Source organism: Microcaecilia unicolor, chromosome 1, assembly GCF_901765095.1.
Source record: "Microcaecilia unicolor chromosome 1, aMicUni1.1, whole genome shotgun sequence".
NCBI lineage: Eukaryota > Metazoa > Chordata > Amphibia > Gymnophiona > Siphonopidae > Microcaecilia > Microcaecilia unicolor.
This window is the reverse complement of record NC_044031.1, coordinates 550,051,069-550,073,452: the sequence shown is the minus strand read 5'-3', so window position 1 is coordinate 550,073,452 and position 22,384 is coordinate 550,051,069. Positions and strand designations below refer to the sequence as shown.

At 43.8% G+C, this 22,384-nt stretch overlaps 1 protein-coding gene across 1 annotated transcript in view; it reads left to right on the top strand.

Annotated features, from left to right (window-relative positions):
* The window catches only part of RGS22 (regulator of G protein signaling 22), a 399,161-nt gene that overhangs the window by 365,655 nt on the left and 11,122 nt on the right, over positions 1-22,384 (top strand). The window contains exon 22 of the mRNA XM_030217260.1: positions 4,587-4,747. Coding sequence (XP_030073120.1) covers positions 4,587-4,747 — 161 coding nt within the window. The remainder of the gene's footprint in view (positions 1-4,586; positions 4,748-22,384) is intronic.

Below are 22,384 nucleotides of genomic sequence, written 5' to 3'. Positions count from 1 at the left end.
CATCCCTGGTGGTTTATGTTTAAACGATTTTATTGAGAATACAGCAAAATAAACATTGTCATATAAGCTCTTCATTTCACACATTTCGAGTCTTGATATAATTATACAATGACTTATTAAACAGCCTTCAGTATTTGAACTCTATACTCCAACCAGGTATTATTTTATTTTTGCTATTAATGATCCACATTTTAACAATAATTGAACCACCTTGCAGCGTGGATCTACTTACGTCCCCTCTATCTTATCCATACCAAAAAAAAAAAAAAAACCTATATCCTACTCAATGATCTTCATATATGATATTATCCCTGGTGGTTTAATTGTCCATGGGGCAGGTGAGAACACCACTCATTTCTGCCCTACACGCTTCCTCAGCAAATGGCCACCACATCCTCAAGCAGTAGTCTTGCAATACAAGAGGTAGTACTGTCATACTACTGCTAGAGGTTATAGTGGGTGTTTTCATTAAGGAACCATGAGAGACAGGAGCGAGTGGGGTTTGCTCTTGTCCTATGGACCACTAGACCACCATGGATAAGTAGGCCAGGAGAGGGGGGGCTGCTTGGTCTTCAGGTGGGGTTGGGAGGGGGTGTTCAGACCTTGTGGGGGGTAGTCAGAGGGAGGGGCGATGAACTTTAGACTACCGCTGACAGCAGTTCAGATGCTAACAGCTACATATGCAGTCCTATTTGGTTGCTTAGCTATGCGGGCACCAGCACTGGATATTACTCTCACCTGCATAGCTCTTGGCTCCTCCCCACCTCCACCTCCAGAATGTCCCTCTCCCACCCACTTTTCAAATGGCCAGGTAGTGCCAGTATTCAGCATTTAACTGGGCACTTAAGTGCTGCTGAATATTGGCAGCTGGCCCGCTGAGCACAATTTAAGCAGGCAATACCTTCTAAGGGGCCCTTTTACTAAACTGCACTGAAATCTGGGCTTAATGTATTGTAACATGGGACTTTTGCACACGCTAAGCACAGGTTTGATGCAGCACTTTTTAGGGCGTTTTATATATTTATTTATGATGTGCGAGTTTATTTATTTATTTATTTGCTGCATTTGTACCCCACATTTTCCCACCTATTTTCAGGCTCAATGTGGCTTACACTATGTTGCAAAAGATATAATCTTAAACTGAGTAAGAGGTATGGTCTAATTTAACATATTACTTTGTAAGAAATTAGGTAGATAGGTCAGTAGAATTATTTACATATCACAAAATAAAACAGGTAAGATATAATGACCAATAGTGATAATGTGATTAACATAATCAAATTAGAAGGGATCAGTATTAGTTGGTTTAGATGTAGAATGGAATCAAGTCATTAAGGAGGATTTTTATTGTAAGTCTCTTCGAACAGGTGTGTCTTCAATAAATTCCGGAAGGTTGTCAAGTCATGCGTTGTTTTTATAGCATTCGGTAGTTTATTCCATGATTTTGTGCAGAGGTATGTGAAGGTAGATGCGTGTGGTGATTTATATTTGAGTCCTCTACAATTGGGGTAGTGGAGGTTTAAGAAGGTACATGATGAACGTTTGATGTTTCATGTAGGTAAGTCAGTTAGGTCTGACATGTATGATGGAGCTTCTCCATGGATGATTTTATGAGTTAAGGTGCAAACCTTGAATGCAATTCAATCTTTTAGTGGAAGCCAATGTAATTTTTCTCTGAGGGGTTTGGCATTCTCATACTTCGCCTTTGCAAATATGAATTTAGCTGTGGTATTTTGGGCAGTCTGGAGTTTCTTGATGGTTTTTTCTTTGCATCCTGCAAAAATGGAGTTACAGTAATCCAGGTGGCTCTGTACTATTGATTGCACTAGTTTGCGGAATACTTCCCTTGGGAAAAAAGGTTTCACTCTTTTCAGCTTCCACATAGCAAAAAACGTTTTCTTTGTCACGTTCTTCACATGGCAATCAAGGGTGAGATTTCGATCAATAGTAACACCCAGGAGTTTTAAGTTATTCACAATAGGGAGAGTGTGGCATGGTGTATTAATATTGGCGTAATTAGTCTTGTTAAACTGCGATGATAAGATAAAACATTGAGTCTTTTCTGCATTGAGTTTAAGTAGGAAAGCATCAGCCCATGAGTTAATGATTTGGAAGCTGGTATTAATTTTATCTGTAATTTCTGATAAGTTGCTGTTGAATGGAATGTATATTGTGATGTCATTGGCGTAAATATATGGGTTTAGGCCTTGATTGGATAGTGATTTGGCTAGTGGCAACATCATTAAATTAAAGAGAATTGGTGAAAGCGGCAAGCCCTGAGGCACTCCACATCCAGGTCTCCATGGTGAGGAAATGGTTGACTTAGATATCACTTGATAAGATCTTACAGTTAGGAATTTGTAGAACCAGTTCAATACGTTTCCACCGAGTCCAAAGTATTCAAGGATGTTTAATAGAACACCATGGTTAACCATGTCAAACGCACTAGACATGTCAAATTGGAGGAGCAGAACATTATTGCCAGCTGCGATAATTTTTTTTAATTTAGTTAGAAGTGTTATAAGAACTGTTTCAGTGCTGTGATTAGCACGAAATCCGGATTGTGCACTAATATTGTAATTAGTGTGTGAGACCTACAAAAATATTAACATAGGAGCACTTACCGCTTCCTATTAACTCTGTCTTATCTGATTAGCACATGTTAATCAAAACGCATTAAGCAGATAATACAGGAATGTCCACTCTTTGCCCATGACACACCCTCTCTAAAAATATATTTAACAAAAATAGTTAATGCCGACTTAGCATGCAAGTTGGCATAGTGCGGAATATAAATTTTTAAATAAATAAATATGTTCCCTGTCCCTCCTCTCCTCTAGGGTATAATATTCAGGTCTTCAAGTCTCTTGTGTGTTTTCTGGAGCATAAGTTTTCTGGAACACTAGTAACGAAGGCCCGTTTCAAATCGGAATGAAACGGGCGCTAGCAAGGCTCCCCTCTGTCCCTTTGTGTCTCCGTGTGTCGCCGGCCCCCCTGCAGCCTCCGTGCGAGAGCTACAGTGCAGTACAACGGAACTTGGAGCTGAGAATGTGCTCCGCCCTCAACGTCATAACGTTTGACGCGAGGGCAGGGCCCACAGACTGATTTTGTGTGGCTTCAGAGCTTTGAATTTACGAACCTGGCTTCAGTGACGTCAGTGCAAATAGAACGTTGAGGGTGAGTTTTATATATATAGATAAGTATATAAGTACATAAATAAGTTTAAAAAGGGGTTAGACGGTTTCCTAAAGGACAAGTCCATAAACCGCTACTAAATGGACTTGGGAAAAATCCACAGTTCCAGGAATAACATGTATAGAATGTTTGTATGTTTGGGAAGCTTGCCAGGTGCCCTTGGCCTGGATTGACCGCTGTCGTGGACAGGATGCTGGGCTCGATGGACTCTTGGTCTTTTCCCAGTGTGGCATTACTTATGTACTTATATATTTTGATTAATTATTCAACAGAATTCTTCCAATGCAATGTGAGAGACTAGGCAGCAATTGCCAGTCCTGTACGCCATCTCTTAACCATATATCTCAGTTTTGGACAAGGAGTAGGGGATGATGCACAAGGTCAAAGGCTGAAAATAGGTATAGACTAACCAGCAGCACTGATTTTTCTGCACCTGAGGACATTCTGATTTCATTCAGTATTCCTGTTAGAAAGATTCCACCCTATGGTCTTTACTAAACCAGACCTTTTCAGCGTAAGCTAAGAGTGTGATCAAAGAAACAGAATATTGATGTAATACTATTTTTCAGCCAGTTTTAATAAGAAATGGAGATGTGAAATAGATTGAAAGTTGATTAGAGCTGAGGAATCTAAGACATTTTAAAGAAGTATTTGTATGTTGTGCCTGTAAATATTTAGATGAAAGAGTCACAAATTTTTATTTTGCCCTAGTTTTTCAAAAATGCTGAGGCAGGCACTAACAATAGCATAATTGTGCCTGTTGGGAGTAAAATTCAACTTGATATGTTTGAGTCCTGGATTTCTCTTGATAGGTCTTCTGCAGTGCATATGCCCTCCTTTTCAGAAATCTTATCCATAAGATTGAAGATGATCCTACATATCATGGGGCCCTTTACCAAGCCGCGCTAAAAAGTGGCCTGCACTGTTGTCATCTTGTGGGTTTTCTGCGCGCTGTGACCACTTTTAGCACCGGGTAAAATAGCCACATTTGCCATACTTTTCTTTAATGGCCACACGTTAATTTCCCAGTTAGTATGTGGCCATTACCTCAGGAGTCCTTACCAACACATATTTTCTTGGTGTTAAGGACTCCCACATTAACCCAGTGGTAATTGGGCAGCACATGGCAATATACCCGTGCTACCCAATTAGCACAGGGCATTCCTACTCTCTGCCCATAGTCACACTTCCTGCGCTGAATAAAAAATATTTTTCAGCACAGGATTAGCATGTGCTGAAGGGCACATTACCACGGGACATCTCAGCACATCCCACGGCAGTGCTCGCATGGTAGGCACGTGCTAGTGCCTACTGCACCTTAGTAAAAGGGTCCCTATATTTGCTATTTTTAGATGGATGATTTGTTCAAATTATTGTTTGTTTTTTGCTAGGATATGGAAATTAAATGGCTATCTCCGTCCAAAGACATGATTACTTTCCGTAAAGCCCTTGGAAATCCAATAACAGCAAAGCAATTTCAGCGCTACATCTCTCTGACTGATGAGGTTTTGGAGACTGGACTGCTTTTTTGGCTAGAGGTCCAAAATACAAGGTAAATGAAAAAATACAGTGTTGGGAAAGTACAAAAATACTTTTCAAGATGTTCTTGCACTTGTAAGATGGTGACTTCATTGTTTCTGAGCTGAACACAGTATGGCAAATCCACTGAGTATTTTGGTATTGGTGGGGGCTGTTTGTTTGTGAGGTGGGAGAAATGAAGACAGTGAGGCAGAAACTTGTAATGTTCACACTTGTATTATATTGCTATAAGGAAAAGAAGTCCTCCTTCCTTCTGCCTTCCATTCCTGGTCCTCCCTTGATCTCCTTATGCCCAATTCTCTCTTTTTCTCTGTCTCCTTTCCCCATCAAGATTCCCTTTTTTCATGTCCACCATCCCTGAAGCCTATCAGGTAGCTCAGTTTCTAAGAAGACTTTGGGGCACTTTTACTAAGCTATATTAACTAGCACAGGTTTTACTTCTCAGTAGCCATTAGCACAAACCCATGATAATGGCTACTGCACATCAAAAACCACAGTAGATGCTTAATGTGAGTAGGTGTAGGTTGTGGGCAGTAAAGCCACATTGAGCCTGCCAGCGGTGGGAAATTGTGGGGTATAAATGCTATAAATCTAATCTAATCTAAAGGGATGACAGGGCATAGGCAACTGTGACAGCTAGCAAATGGGTCAGTGCTGCACATTTGCTGTCATGACTCACAATAATATGGCTGCAGTTAACGCTACAAGAGGTAGTGTTAAGTTCAGTCATGCCACAAGCAGTCTGGAAGCACAGCTACTGCCCAAAATTTAGAAAATGAAAGAGCATCCCCCCCCCCCCCGATCCCTATGGTACTTCAGTGTCCATCCCCCTGGGCAGTTCCTCCCCCTCTTCAAGCCCAACCCCACCTCACTGGCATAGCTTGACCGTCACTGGGACTCACTCAAGGCTTTCCTGTTCCTCTTGTGACACGGGGTATGGACAGTCTCCCCTTGCTCCCTCCCCATATAGCTCTGGATTTTAATGAATACCCAGGGGAGGTGTTGGAATATGCCAGTAGAGAAAGAAAGTCAACTTTGATAAGGAGACTCCAGAAGGGGTGCTGAAGTGCCAAGGGAGGGAAGTGCCGTGAGGAGGGAAAATTGGGAGGGGAGACTGGAATCGGGTGCAGGTAGTGTGGGCCTATGTGATAAATGTCTGCTCTGTGTATTAAGTGCAGTGCAGAATCTAGACATGGCTCCAGAATTTACTGCACATGCATTGCACGTATCGCACCTTAACTTTTGTGGTTAAGGTCCAGTAAGTGCAAATACTATCACACTTTATTAAAATGATGGAGCAAATTTCTGCTCTCGCACCAATACGGATTAATGTGGCTTTCCTGGTTAGTTTGAACATTGCTATCTGCTCTAAGGTTCTCCTTTCCTTTTGGTGCCATTTTGCTAGAGACCATTTTCTGTTCTGATACTTTTATATAGATAGAGAGAGAGAGACACACACACACACACATCCCTTTTGGTGAGCTCTAGGCAAACAAGCACATTGGGCCCACCTCACAATGTAAGTATATCTTAAAATACCCACCACAGGGCTCCACATTGCTACTGCAGAGGAAAACCATCAGAGGACAAGACAGTAGGTAAGAAGCAGTGCTCCTTGATTCCTGCTAACTGGAGGACTATGTACAAGACATGGGGAGAACAGAGAGATCTTTGTGAGCAGTAGTTGCTCTGGTCCCTTTGTACCACTTCCCCACTCTTCTTTCTGTCAGCAGCTGATTTACCAAGGCAAAAATCTGCCTTTAGAGTCATTGAATTACACTTCTGAGACCTACTCAGCTGCCAAGTTATCCAATTCCAGGAGAGAGACTTTTTGGCCAATCCTTGTTTTAAATTTACATCTCAACAAAGTGTAGGGTTTGTAGTCTCTGATTCTACCCATTGAAATCTGGAGATCCCATAATGCATCAGAATGAGGTTGTCAGAAATCTAGTACTGGCCAATAATCTCCATCCAGGAACTGAGAATTTTGGAAGTTCTTCCCCTAAACATTTGGGACCTAAGACACATGGAGGGGCATAATCGAACGCGAACGCCTATCTCCATGGGCGTCTATGTCTGAAAACGGGTACGTGAAGAGGCGGGACAGACCGTATTTTCAAAAAATGGACGTTTTTCAGCTGGGCGTTTGTTTTTTTTAGCGATAACGGAAACTAAAAACGCCCAGCTCGAAAACGTCCTAATCCAAGCCATTTGGTCGTGGGAGGGGCCACGATTCGTAGTACACTCGCCCCCCCTGACATGCCAGGACACCAACTGGGCACCCTAGAGGTCAGTGCGGTGGACTTCAGACAATGCTCCCACATGCATAGCTCCCTTACCACGGGTGCTGAGCCCCCAACCCCCCTCCCCCTCCCCCAAAACCCACTACCCACAAATGTACAACGCTACCATAGCTCTTAGGGGTGAAGGGGGCACCTACATGTGGGTACAGTGGGTTTTGGAGACCTCCCATTTACCAGCACAAGTGTTACAGGTAGGGGGGGATGGGCCTGGGTCCGCCTGGCTGAAGTGCACAGAACGGTAGATTTTGTGACCAATAATTCACAACATGAATCTTAACCTATTTTATTCTGGTGCATGGCTAAGGCTGTGCTCCGTGTAGATATTAATGCGTTTGTGAGTCATAGGAATAAGATCTTGGTGTCTAGTATAGTGCAGTTAGAAAAGCGATTGCAAAGGGTGAAGCATCAATATACTAATGTTGCATCATCTCAAACAAGGGAGCTTTTGACATCTCTACAGACATCACTGAACATACTGATTCATGAACATATGATGCGTAGTTTACTGTGTAAGAAGTTTACGTTCCACAGATATGGTAATAAAATGGGGAGACTATTGGTGCATGTTGTGAAAGCCTGGGGAGGCATAGGCGGTCGGTGGCCCAACTGTTTGGGGAGGCTAAAGGGGGCGGGGTTAGGGGTGGGGCTTAAATCCATAATTGTCTGATCACACACAGAAAAAAAAAATAAATGTCACAATTAATACCTTTTATTAAATTTAGATATTAGCTATGTATCATATGTCAAAGAATAAAGTGGTTGCTCAAAGCATATACTAACCACAATCGCTCAACTGCAAAACACTATGCACAACTTTGTGCAAAAACACACTCAGAACCTTACTGTACCATAAATATTACACTGGGCAGAACCTAATACACCAATATACCACCCATACGGAAAATGCAGACCGTCAACAATATTGAAACAAGGGATCATAATATCACAATTCTCATGTAGAGCCACAAAACATCCTAATTCATGTTTAATGTGGGATAAAATGTCATAAATAAGTAAATAAACTTTTAATGTTGAACACCTAATTCTCAAAGTGGACATATTCCAAACACTATAATGAAAATAAAATGATCTTTTCTACCTTTGTTGTCTGGTGACTTTGTTTTTCTGATTGTGCTGGCCCAGTATCCGATTCTGCTGCTATCTGTCCTCTTAACTCCGTTTCCAGGGCTTCCTTTCCATTTATTTGTTTACTTTCCGCCTTTCTTCTTCATTTCTTGTCCTACATCCATAAGTAAAAGCTGGGTCCTCCGCAAACTTGACTGTCCAGTGGATCCAGCTTTTGCCTATTTTCTTCATCCATGTGCAGTTTTTCTACTCTCTTCCTTTTCTGTTATCTCATCTCCTTCCTCACTCCTCCCTCCCCCTCCATGTCCAGCAACCCTCCTCTCCCCTTCCCTCCATCCAGCAACTCTCCTCTCCCCTGCCCTCTCCTCTCCCCTTCTTCCACCACGTCCAGCAACCCTCCTCTCCCCTTCCCTCCATCCAGCAACCCTCCTCTCCCCTTCTTCCAACATATCCAGCAACCCTCCTCTCCCCTTCTTCCACCATGTCCAGCAACCCTCCTCTCCCCTTCCCTCTCCTCTCCCCTTCTTCCACCATGTCCAGCAACCCTCCTCTCCCCTTCCCTCTCCTCTCCCCTTCTTCCACCATGTCCAGCAACCCTCCTCTCCCCTTCTTCCACCATGTCCAGCAACCCTCCTCTCCCCTTCCCTCTCCTCTCCCCTTCTTCCACCATGTCCAGCAACCCTCCTCTCCCCTTCCCTCCATCCAGCAACCCTCCTCTCCCCTTCTTCCACCATGTGCAGCAACCCTCCTCTCCTGTCTGCCCTGTTTCCTTCCGGTCCCCCCCCCCCCCCACCTTTAAATATTATAGTTTTGCTGGAGTCGCGGGCAGCCGGCATTGAAGACATCGGCAGGCTTACGCCGGTTCCAGCAGCCTTCCCTTCCCTCGTTGCAAGTCGGATGATGGCTCCGCCCTCGTAGAAACAGGAAATACGTCAGAAGAGGGCGGAGCCATCATCCGACTTGCAACGAGGGAAAGGAAGGCTGTTGGAACCGGCGTAAGCCTGCCGATGTCTTCAATGCCGGCTGCCCGCGACTCCAGCAAAACTATAATATTTAAAGGTACGGCGGGGCAGTGGCGGGCTGGGGAGGCTTAGCCTCCCCAAGCCTCTTATACGGGGCGCCTATGCACCCAGGCAATTCCAAAGGTAAAGAATTCAGCAGGGGGCTATACTTTTCATATTGATAGAATTGCAGAGATCTTAACTGCCCACTTCCGTGCTTTATATGCAGAACCGGTGTCACATAATTCATCTTCACAAACATTTTTAGATAAGGCCCAACTTCATGTTTTGTATCCTGATGCAGTACAGGGCCTAAACTGACCTATTTCAGGCAAGGAACTGCAGTCAGTCATGAAGTCTTTAAAGACATGTACTGCCCCTGGAAAAGATGAGTTTTCTGGAGAATTTTATCAAATGCTACAGCTCTCTCGCTTGAAACCCTTATTAAATTACTTTACTGAGGTAGTGTCCACAGGCGCCTTTCCTAGTTATGAAAACACAGCTTTAATCACACTCATCCCTAAACCAGGGCAGATTCTTACCGCCCAATATCGTTAATTAACATTGACATTAAGATTCTGTCTAAGATACTAGCTACCATTTATTTATTTTATTTATTTATTAGGATTTATTTACCGCCTTTTTGAAGGAATTCACTCAAGGCGGTGTACAGTAAGAATAGATCAAACATGAGCAATAGGCAATTACAGCAGTAAAAATATTCAAATAACAATATAAAGTATGGCGTGGAGGGGCATAATCGAACGGAAACGCCTATCTCCATGGGCGTTTATTTCCGAGAATGGGTCCGTGAAGGGGAGGGCCGAAGCGTATTTTCGAAAAAATGGACGTTTTTGAGCTGGGCGTTTGTTTTTTTTAGCGATAATGGAAACTAAAAACGCCCAGCTCAAAAACATCCTAATCCGAGCCATTTGGTCATGGGAGGGGCCAGGATTCGTAGTATACTGGCCCCCCTGATATGCCAGGACACCAACTGGGCACCCTAGGTCAGTGCGGTGGACTTCAGAAAAAGCTCCCACATGCATAGCTCCCTTCCACGGGTGCTGAGCTCCCAACCCCCCTCCCCCAAAACCTACTACCCACAAATATACAACACTACCATAGCTCTTAGGGGTGAAGGGGGCACCTACATGTGGGTACAGTGGGTTTTGGAGGCCTCCCATTTACCAGCACAAGTGTTACAGGTAGGGGGGGATGGGCCTGGGTCCACCTGACTGAAGTGCACTGCGGTACCCACTAAAAGTGCTCCAGGGACCTGCATACACGCAGGCCTCTAGGACTTGTTGCTGCTGTATAACTTTGGCACACCAGTTTACACCTGAAGATTAATCTCTCCGAAAACGTCCTTTGTTGGAATAAGCACATTTACTCACAGTTAACTGCAGATCAGAGGTTGTGCCCCACTGGCAACGAGTCTCCCTGGTACTGAGATTAGCAGTAGGTCAGAGCTGGCAGAATGCTGTACAATGCCCTCTTTCAGCCACATTCAAGGTAAGAACTAAGTTCTCTAACGTGGCTAACACATGGAAGGGATCTAAAACTGGCTTACAAAAATGGCCACTACCTCATGGACTACCGGAAACAAAACTGGTCACACTCTGACCCAGTAGGCAGGGGGAAAAGCACCATGGGAGAAGAGCCTACCAACTACCAACATCGTGAGACTGTAACACAATCTAATGAAATCACAGAGCCCAATACCCTACACCCACCACAATGCAATGCTGATGTGACCCTGTAGTGCACCCGAGAGCCACATCTGACCCAGGGAAAGACTGTCACAGGATAGAACACATTCTGCTGTCATGGAGGTGGGTACGGCATTTGAGGCTGGCATAGAGGCTGGAAAAAAAGTTTTTAAAGTGGGGGTTTTTTTGGTGGGTGGGGTTTACTGACCACTGGGGGAGTCCGGGGAGGTCATCCCCTATTCCCTCCAGTGGTCATCTGGGCAGTTGGGGCACTTTTTTGGGACTTGTTCGTGAAAAAAAAGGGTCCAAAAAAAGTGACCCAAAATCACGACAAAAACGCCTTTTTTTCCGATTATCAGCTAAAGACGCCCATCTCTCCTTGGCTGATAACTACGCCCCAGTCCCGCCTTCGCCACGCCTCCAACACGCCCCATCAACTTTATTCGTTTCCGCGACAGAGTGCAGTTGGAAACGCCCAAAATCGGCTTTCGATTATACGATTTGGGCGCCTTTGCGAGAAAAACGCCCATCTCCCGATTTGGGTCAAAATATAGGCGTTTTTCTCTTTCGAAAATAAGCAGGATAGTATACTACTTACAGTGTCAACACAATATGTAACAGAACATTATAATTGATAGTGAAGGGTAAAGCAAAGATGGAACATATAGATAGGTAAGAGAGTAAGAAGAGTTAGAAAGTAAGGTGATTGATTTAAAGAAAGTTAGTAAGTTGCACATGAGGTCAGAAAGATAGTTAAATATTATCTCAGTTAGGGTAGGAGTGGATGAACATGTCCTGCTGCAGTATATGCAGCCCGTGTCACTCCTTGTGTGTGTGAGTGAGACTAACAAGTTAGTTACTTCTTCCATTAAAGGCCTGGTTGAAGAGCCAAGCTTTCACCTGCTTCCTGAAATAGAGATAGTCTTGTGTTAAGCGGAGCCTTTCAGGCAGTGAATTCCAGAGTGTGGGGGCTACTCCGGAGAAGGCTCGCTTACAGGTATCACATCGTGCAATGTCTTTTGGAGAGGGTGTGGTTAGTGATAGTCCTTGAAGAACCTTAGTGTCCTTGGCGGTGTGTGAAGGATCATCCTATTCTTCAGGCCATTTCCTTTGAGGGCCTTGAAGATCAGACATAGAATTTTAAATTTAGTCCTGTATTGTACTGGTAACCAATGAAGTTTTTATAAAAATGGTGTGATGTGGTCATGTCGCTTGCAACCTTCTATGAGTCTTGCTGCTGCAATCTGAATCAACTGGAGCTGGTGCAGGCCCTTTGAAGTCAGACCATTGTATAGTGCATTGCAGTAGTCCAGTCTTGATGTTATCATGGCATGCACAACTGGGATAAGATTTCCCTTCTCGATGTAAGGAGAGAGGCAACTTTGCTGTCGCAAATAGTAGAAGCAGCTCTTGAAGGTTGCTTGGATTTGGGAAGTCAGAGTAAGTGTTGAGTCTAACTGTATTCCAAGGTTCCTGACTTGTTGTTATTCCAGACGTGAGCCCTTGAGCCCAGGCCGTGGCCAAGGCCTAGGGTAGACCGAACAGGCCCTACGCACCACCCCAGCCACCAAGCCCCGCACACTCACAACCGCCAACAGGCAGCACCAGAAAGTGGGAGATAGAGCATTCAGGCGGGCCTCATGGCCGATCGGGAACTCACTCATGCGGGCCTCACGGCCAATCGGGAACCGAGTCACACTCTGGGAAGTGAGAAAGAACAACAAGGGTTCCACACAGCACTGGGCCACAAGCAGCGCACACAGTGCAGGGTAGAGCCACAAAGGAAAGGGTGAGAGGCAGAAGCCTGTAAAGGTATACATGGCTGTGCCACAGGCGAACAAGAATACAGGAAGCCCCAGAAAGAAACACTATAGGCTTATACAACACAGCACTCAAGTAAAAGGAAACCTACTATAGGAATACACTCTAGGCTGAACCATTCAGCAAACAAGGGAACTAGGCTGTACCTACAGCATACAACAATACAGGGAGCCCCCACAAGGGAACACACTAGGCTGATTATACACATACAAAGAGAAAGGGAGAGCTACCTAAGGAATACACACCAGGCTGAACCATTCAGCACACAAGGGAGCTAGGCTGTACCTACAGCATACAATGATACAGGGAGCCCCCACAAGGGAATGCACTAGGCTGACTATATAGCATGGAAAGGGAGAACTACCTAAGGAATACACAAAGCTGACCCCACAACCCCCAAGGGGGAAAAAAGGGAACTGCTAAAGGGAAAAACAGGGCAGAGCTACTCAGCAGACAAAGATAAAAGGGAGAGTAAGCAAACAGAGGAAGCTGCCTTGACACACACAGACCAGAAAAGGAACACTACTTCCTGTACACAGGAGGCAGCTACAGCAAACAAAGAAAACTAAAACAAACAAACGAGCAAAATACAAGGACAGGGGGAGGCAGAACCACAGGGAGCAGAGCAGAGCAGAAGCTCAGCACAACAAAGGGAACACCGAGGGAGAGAAAGATAAACAAACAAACTGAAATGACTCAAGGCACAAGCTTACCCCAGACAGCACTACATTAGAACAGGAGAAAGCAAACCAGGTGTGGGGAGTGAGGCAATCAGGATCATGCTGGGAATACCCAGCACACACACACACACAGAATAAGCAAGCACAAGGAGAAAGGCTAAACTCCAACGTAAACACAAGCACCCAAGCGCAGGCTGGCTTCAGAAAAGTAATCAGAGCAATCAACGCCAAAGCAATGATTGCAGGGGAAAGGCAGGCTTAAATGGATCAGGCTTCTGACGTCTGCTGGTTCAGCCCGACAAGCCAATCAGGAGTGAGTCCCAAACATTCCCCTGCCTATCCAGCAGAAGCATAATGCTTGTGATTTGAGAGGGAGTTCTTACTTCCCAAAAGGGATTTTGATGTCAGGTATGTAGCCACTTGTGTTAGGGACCCAGAGAAGCTCGTTTTTACTTGGGTTCAGGCAAAGTTTGTTGTGTTTAGCCCATTCTTGAATTTATGTTAGACAGGTAATCAGTTTATTCAAGTCTGTAGGTAAATCGGGTTCAATGGGTATGAGTAGCTGCACATCATCCGCATAGATGTAGAACTGAGTGTCCACTGACCGGATCAGCTCAGCTAGTGGGTTGAGGTAGATATTAAGCAGAATAGGTGACAGTATCGAGCCTTATGGTACCCCGCAGGTCAGTGTCCATGGTGGTGATGAGTTGTTGCCAAACATTATGGAGTGTTGCCTGTCTGATAGATAGGATCTGAACCAGGCAAGTACTGTTCCATTGATACCTATTTCTGTCAGTCGTGCTAGCATGATATCATGATCCACAGTGTCAAAAGCTGCTGAGAAATCTAGCAGTACTAACATCAAGGCAAATCCCTTGTCTCGGTTTCTGTGAAGATCTAGTAGGGATACGAGGACCATTTCTGTTCCATAACTAGGTATGAATCCAGATTGACATGGATCTAGCCAGTTTCTCTCTTCTAGCCAATCATTAAGTTGAACACAGACTGTTCTATGAGTTTCCTTAGAAACGGGATGTTGGATACTGGCCTGTAACTTTCAAGTTTGTCCTGGTCAAGGTTGTTTTTCTTTAGCAAAGGGCGAAACACTGCCCTTTTTAATGCTGTTGGTAGCTGCCCATTAGAAAGAGAAGTGTTCACAATTTTTGTGGTGCCTTCTATAAGGCCCCTACTTGCCTGCTGTACTATCTTTGATGGGCAGGGGTCAAGGGAGCAGGTAGATGGTCGAAGGTCTCTTAGGATATTGTCAAGGCTTTCCTCTGTTATTAGGTTAAAAGTGTCCCATCTGTCTCTGTCAGGAGGGGGCGAGTTTGTGCACCCCTAGTTGACTGGTTGGACTGGGTGGGATTGCCTGTAAACCCTGGTGGAAACTTTTAATTTTGTTAGCAAAGTATGCAGCAAAATCATTGCAGTTCAATTTAGACTGGGCATGCTGAATCTTTTGTGGGGGTTGCAGTAGGCTGTTTACTATACTGAACTACTGCTTGGTTGAATTAGAAGCCTGGGAGACGCATTGAGAGAAATACTGTTTTTAAGGCTTTGCCATGTGCTTCCTACAGTTTAGCCTGTCTTCATCCAGGCAAGATTTACGCCATCTCCTTTCCAGTTTCCATCCTTCGCGTTTAAGGATCCGAAATTCTGGAGAAAACCAAGGTGAGCGTTTGTGAGTGGGGCATAAGACCTTTTTAGTGGCGCTGTTTTCTCTAAGGCCTTGGCTAAGTTTGTATTCCAGATGTCAACTTGTTCTGAAACTATAATTGTCTTTTTGATCCACATGTGGATAGTCCAAGGCCTCTAGGAAATTCTCAGCGGTCAGCCTTTTTTTGTCTCTGATCTCCTTCCAAACTCTGGGAGGTGCTGTTTGTTTCAGGTGGTCACTTAGGGAAATTTTAATTAGAAAATGGTCTGACCATGATAGGGGTGTAATTTCAATACTGTTATCCCAGAATTCTGGGATATCCACCCCTTTGTAGAATATCAGGTTTAGTATGTGACCCTTTTTTGTGGGTTGGAGAATTGATCACCTGTGTAAATCCTAGTGCTGTCATCGTGTCCACAAAGGCAGCTGTGGTGGTATCTGGGGCTTTGATGTGTAGATTGAAGTCTCCCATGATCACCAGCCTAGGGTAATTCAGGGTCACTTGAGTAATCAGGTCTAGGAGTTCTTGCTGTTCTTCCTATTGTGTTGTTAGAGGTGCTCGGCAGCCAGATTAGTTTCTCCTTTTCGAGTTGGATTAAAAGAGATTGTGATTCATGTAGCTGGGGGATGGATATTCTGCGTAGTTTGATTGTATCCTGAATCAAGACTGCTACCCCCCCCCCCCCACCCCCACCCCGTTTTCCTGGTCTTGGTTGATGTTGGATGTTGAAACCTGTTGGGCATAGTTCAGCCAGTGGTAAACCCCTACTTTCATCTAGCCAGGTTTCACTTATTCCTAGGATTCAAGATGCTGTTTATTTATGGCATCATAGATCACCGAGGATTTCTTTGCAGCTGATCTGGCATTCACCAGTCCTATAGTTCCCAAGGGTGGTCAGGGGGTGCTGGGGTAGTTTTGGTGTGGCAATGAGGTGATCTTTTAAGTACTGTTATGTAGGTATTTGACCTCTTGCACTTTTGCCTTCTTTTTGGTTGGTGGAGATTATGGTTTCCTCTCCAACATACCACTGGGATGCTGTCATGGTCTTTGGGAACAATACACATTTTTGTGTCAGAAACTAGTTAGGCAAAGTTTCACTGGGTGGCACTGCAGTCCACCCTGTAGATCAGCAATCTTACTAGCTGGCAATGCAGGGTTAAGTCTTAAATAATCTAAAAGATCAGACCTTTTAAAGTTGTAAATTCAGACCAGGCCTGTGAAATCAAAGGCTTCCAGCAACAGAGAAACAAATGGCTGCACTTAGCACTTCTATGTGACTTACTTTGGAGACAATGCAGAGATTTCCATTAGTTTTAAGGAGTCTAACAGATTCAGAATTATAGAAGTAGTTTTATAGTTAAAATACAAATTTTTAACTCAAGGATTGCAGGTATGAGCTTTAGAGTTTCTGGTTCTGATATCCTTGGATGGTCCAATTGATGCAGGTTGCTGAAGGCTTTTCTTTGTTGTCCCAGAGAAGGGATAGATGCAATATAGATCCAGCTCTGATCACAGGGCTTGAGGAGAGTTATTTATAATGTGAAAGGAAGATAAAATTTCCTTTCTCCAGCTAAAATAAATGGAAAAGGTTCAAAGTAAAATCGAGGAATGGTGCCTCAGCACAGGCTGAGCAGAAGTCAGTGAAAGTTTGGGTTGTAAGTAAGCAGAAAATGTGATTAAGTAATCTAAGTTGCAGAGCCTGATGTGAACCCTTCCAGCCAGCAAGCCACCCAGCCCAGCTATTTAATGTCTTTGTATGCATTGAACATACGTCCTAAAATAGAGGACACATTGGGGAAATTGCAAACTTGGGGAGATCTTCCTTTATCACTTTGGGGAAGAATACATCTTTTCAGTATGTTAATTGCACCCAAATGGCTGTATATATTTCAGATGTTACCTGTATATCTTACAAAAAAGATGAAGGTATACTGAATTGGGCTGTACAAAAATATGTGTGGCAAGGCAAGAGGCCTTGTTTGCCGATTGGGGTGTTACAGATGCCGAAATCCCTGGGGGGGGGGGTATGGGATTACTTAGTCTCTGGTACCTGAATGTGGCTAGTGGCATGGTTTTGTAATATCTCCATGTTTTCTGTCACTACCCTCGAAACCCAGGTTCTGCCTAATATTCATTTTAGCACTGTGATTCACACTAATAACTTCCTGCCTCCTGGGATATTGAGAGATTATCCTGTATTAAAGGTCAGCAGACAAATGTGGCATTGGTTGTGCCATAGACACAGATTTTCAGCGGCAGCTACTCCTTTTCTCTCCATAAAAGATAATCCTGCCTTTCCTCCAGGCAAGGGCCAGAATGTGTTTATGTCCTGGACGCAGTGCGGAATACGATATTTGCCACAAGTCCTTACAGAGGAGGGAGCGATGAAGTCTTTTTTGGAGCTTCAAAGAGAGTATTCTATACCATCAAGAGACTATTTTGCTTATCTCCAGCTAAGGCATTATGTGCGCTTTCTTAATTGGACTTATCTTACAGAGGACGTGCAAGAGACACTGGTTGAGGCACTCTCATTGGGTGCGCAATTGAAAGTCCCTTTAACTTTTCATCATAAATTCTTGCAAGATACAGCAGAAGAGTTGGACTATGCTCATATAGCTGCAAAATGGACCTTAGATTTACAAGAGTCACTTACGTTGCAGCAATTGCAGGCTTTTATATTGGGAATTGGGAAATATGCAAACAATGTCTCACATCAGGAAACTCTCTACAGATTTGCACTCCGTTTATATATATATCTCCTCATAGGGCTTATCACGCACATATTGCTTAAAACAGACTGTGTCCCAAGTGTCAAGCTGGGGATGTGACGCTAGGCAGGGCCGGTCTTAGGCCGAGGCAGCCGCATAGGGCCTCGCGCTTAAGGGGGCCCCGCGCAGCGCGCCTCAGTCAGCCTCCTTCGCTCCCGATTCCCGGCGCTCAGGCGGTATTTAAATTTACCTCCGTTGCAGGCAGCTTGGCAGCGTCAGTGAAAACGCTGTCTGACGTCCTACTAGCCTTCCCTTCGCTCGTTCGTTCCCTCTCAGTGTCCCGCCCCCAAGGAAATGACATCAGAAGAAGGCGGGGCACTGAGGGAACGAACGAGCGAAGGGAAGGGAAGGCTTGTGGGATGTCAGACAGCGTTTTCACTGACGCCAAGCTGCCTGCAATGGAGGTAAATTTAAATACTTGAAGATTTGAAGAGAAGAGGGTGGGCAGGTGGACATGGGAGCGGGATGGATGGAGAGAGAGGAGAGCATTGATCAATGGACATGGATGGGAGGGCAGGGCCCAGGGAGAGAGGATTAATTGCTGGACATGGAGGGGAGGGAGGAAAATTGCTGGATTTGGATAGATGGAGGAGGGGAGAGGAGCATCGATGGACATGGATGGAAGGGCAGGGCCCAGGGAGAGAGGATTAATTGCTGGACATGGAGGGGAGGGAGGAAATGCTGGATTTGGATAGATGGAGGAGGGAAGGGGAGAGAGGAGCATCGATGGACATGGATGGGAGGGCAGGGCCCAGGGAGAGAGGAAAATTGCTGGACATGGATGGGAGGGCAGGGCCCAGGGAGAGGAGTGGAGGGCAGGGGAGAGAGGAGAATTGCTGGATATGGAATGGAGGGAAGGAAAGACAAAGGAAGGAGATGCACATGGATGGAGGGGAAGGGAGAGAGGAGAAATGCTGGACATGGATGTAGGGGATGGGAGGAAAGTAGATGCACATGGATGGAGGGGAAATTGCTGAATTTAAGGGCTGGATCGGAACACTTTGAAGGCAGATGCTGAAACTGGAGAAAGGATAGGGACAGGGCTACACAGATGGTAGACAGGACACAGGAGGATGGTGGACATGGTGAGAGGAAAAATATCAAATGGAAAGAAGACACTGCATAAAACAGAAGACACTGGGACCAAAGCGAATAGAAAAACTAAATGATCAGACAACAAAGGTAGAAGAAAGTATTTTATTCAGAATTTATTAATTGAAATATGTCAGCTTTTGGAAATGTGCATCTGTGATATTTTGCATGTAAGTTTCAATTTTTCTAGTATTGCTGCATGCTGAGTCTGACTTCTTGAGGTAACTTTCCAGTTCAGAATTTTGCCTTCATATCTGGTGTGTCATGTGTTTTTCATGTGTGATCAAGGTGCAGTATCCTGCTAGCGTGTAGTATTTGCAGCCCTTTTTTTTTTTTTTTTTTTTTCACGAGGTAGTGTAATGGTGTTTTAGAGCCTGGTGTAATTACAATTCTGCCTTTCCACGCATAAGGTTGTAGCTCGTCCTGTCCTTGGAATTAGTGCTGTTATGGTTTGGTAAGGTTATGAGTGTGTTTTTGCACAAGTTTGTGTATAGTGTTTTGCAGTGGAGAGATTGTGTGTCCGCACCTCTGACCCTCCGGGGTTATGAGAATTGGAACTACTAATTGTAGTGGACTTGAACTGAATAATTTCTGGGGAGGGGGGGGGGGTTTATGATAGCATTGTGCTTATTATTTCAATCAGTTTTTCTGTACAAATTTAGCTTCATTTGTCTTTATTTGAAATTTCATAAATAAAAAATGTTCTAAAAATTTAATAATCAATAGGGTGGAGCGGGGGCGGGGCTAGGATGGGGCCCCACCAAATTGGTCTGCACAGGGTCCCGCACTTGCTAAGACCGGCCCTGACGCTAGGACACATGTTCTGGCCATGCCTGGTGGTAAAGAAATTCTGGACTCATCTTTTGCAGTATATACACCAACTTTAGAGCTGTGTGCTCCCAAGAACTCCCTTATTATTATTTGGAGCCTCGCTACAAGGATCCATGTATACTACCGGATTTCTTAATTTCTCACACAAGGCAGCTTTGTGTGCACTGAGAACTATTCTTACATATTGGTTGGATACAAATGGTCCTTATCTGCAGCATTGGAGAACCTTAATGATTATACAAATGTGTATGGACCATATCCAAATTCGAAACTTTGAGCATGCCACTGGTCGACACTTTCAGGCTATGTTGGAGGTCTTTTGGAGGACCTTGACCCCTAGAGTAGCATATTGAATATTGGCTAGGCCAGTGGTTCCCACCACATTTCCTCTCAAGTCTCCCCCTCTCCCCCTGCACACTAGCAAATCAGTGGCATGCTTCAGTCACCGACAGTGGCACACCTGCTCATGCTCTCCTTCTTTCCCCCTTCCATCCAGCATCTGCTTACCTTCTCTCCCCCCTTCAATCCAGCATCTGCCTTCCTTCTCTCCCCCCTTCCTTCCAGGGTGTGTACTCTTTCTGTTCAGAAACAGAAAAATATTTACTGTCCCTAAATATATAAGCCACCCAAAAGCTGAAGGCTGTTGAAGTGGTGTACATTCAGTTATAGTAGGTATTTTTCTGTTCCTGGAGGGCTCACAATTGCAAAATAAAAGAGTTAAAGTGAGATTTGAACCTGGGTCCCTTGGTTTAAAGTCAATTGCACTAACCAGTAGGCTGCCCTCTGCTTTGCAGGGATGTCTCTGTGGCCATTCCTTTAAGAATGCTTCCAGTCAGACAGCCTTGTCTATGCTTTTTTGCTGTTCGTATGTTGGACTTTTCAGTTTGTAAAATGGCTGTTCATGCTGGATATCCTTAGCACATGGATGTCCATCTCACATATTTTTTAACAGGAATTCCTCAATATCTCCTGTTGAAAAATACATATGAGATGGGCATCTATTTTGGACATTATAAGCTGGATGTCTCTCTTCTGACTTGGAAGTTCTTTCCAAAATGCCCCTCTCTATCTCTATCTATATTTATATCTCTATATTAGAGGTGAGACATTGATTAAACATTTTGATAAAAGTTGATCGCGTGATTACAATTTGATCACATGGTGGTTTTGGTCACAGAGAAATTGAATTTGGTTTAATACATGATTGTATAATATGGGCAGGTGGACTCGTATGCCCTCAGTGACCCTGTAAGGTTTGGCACTCTATCTTCCTTCATGGTTACCATTCCATGAGTCCTTATGCAGAAGAGTGTCCCTGTAGGTAGTTTTGTACGAACGGGAAGAATGCTTTAAATCACAGTAATGTACACAATTCAGGGGTATAGTTATCAAAGTGGGCTATTGTTAAAACATGTCATTTTACCACTAACTCATGTTATTTTAACACATGTTCCATTTTATGCAATCAGAGCTAGTTACTAATAACTGGGGTTAATAGTAAAATAACACGTCTTAACAGCAGCTCATGTTAAGTTGATAACTCCCCCCTCCCCATCTAAACGGCACATATTTTTACAGAACAAAAGAACTACTGTGTTGCATACATAGTTATATGCCTGATTAGACTAAAAAGTGAGTTATGACCCTTAGGTTCAGCCTTCTTCAGCTTATCTAGATCAACTCATCCTGCGCCATGATTTGAAATTAGATCACACCCTTTAATACTGATTATACCCGTTAAATTATTCAGTTCTCTTTAAGAAATGTCTACTGATGCTGCTGTATGTAACCAACATCAGTAGGAAGATAGTTCTATAAATGGCTTAAAAAGCTTAATTAATCTTTTTTTATTCCTTAAATGTATGTGCACTCATGCTATAAAATATAAACCTGTTGAGGACATATTCAAAGATAAAGAGGAGAGAGAGCTGAAAATAAGGTGTGTTCGCATTCAGAAGAAACAATTTTGATATGAGGTTTAAAAGCTTATGGAGAGTAAAAGAAAAATCTTACTAAGGCTTTGCCTCTATCAGCATTGAGGAGTATGTAAAAAATGGGTGATTTAAAAATCTGTAGTGGATAGTGGGGCTGCTGTGGACTGGCGTAGCATTGCAAGGGAACACACAGAAAAAAGTTAAAAAAGCAAAATACTTAAAAAAACATTTTAAACATTTTTTCAGATTTTTTCACAGTGCTATGCTGATCTGCAGCAGCCATGGGGTTGTCGAACAACAATGGACTTTTAAATCTCTTTCTCTAACTGCCCTCATGTTTGATGCAGTTTTTACAGACTCCTCAATGTTGGTAAAAGCAAAAATTGGTAAGAGTTTTCTTTCGCTTGATGCTCCAATGCATTAAACATTCTAAATCTAGTTCAAATTATTATTCTCATTAAAATGTTTAAAAATTAATCATGTTATAGAGATGGTAGATGCCCTCATCTGTTTTATACTATATTGATTGCTGTTAACATTGCAGTATTTCTTATCCAAGCATCGAATAAATGTAAGTTAAAGGCACAGCGCCTACTTTCCTGTGGTAGCTAAAGTATAAATTCTATGGCAAGGGTTAGAAAATACTGCTGTAAAGTTTCTGAAATTCTGTGGTAATTATGTTACACATTTAGTGGTGTAGCCAATACTGATTTTTTGATAGGGCCCAAGTTTAACATGGGTGAGCACTAGATAATGTGGATATTTGA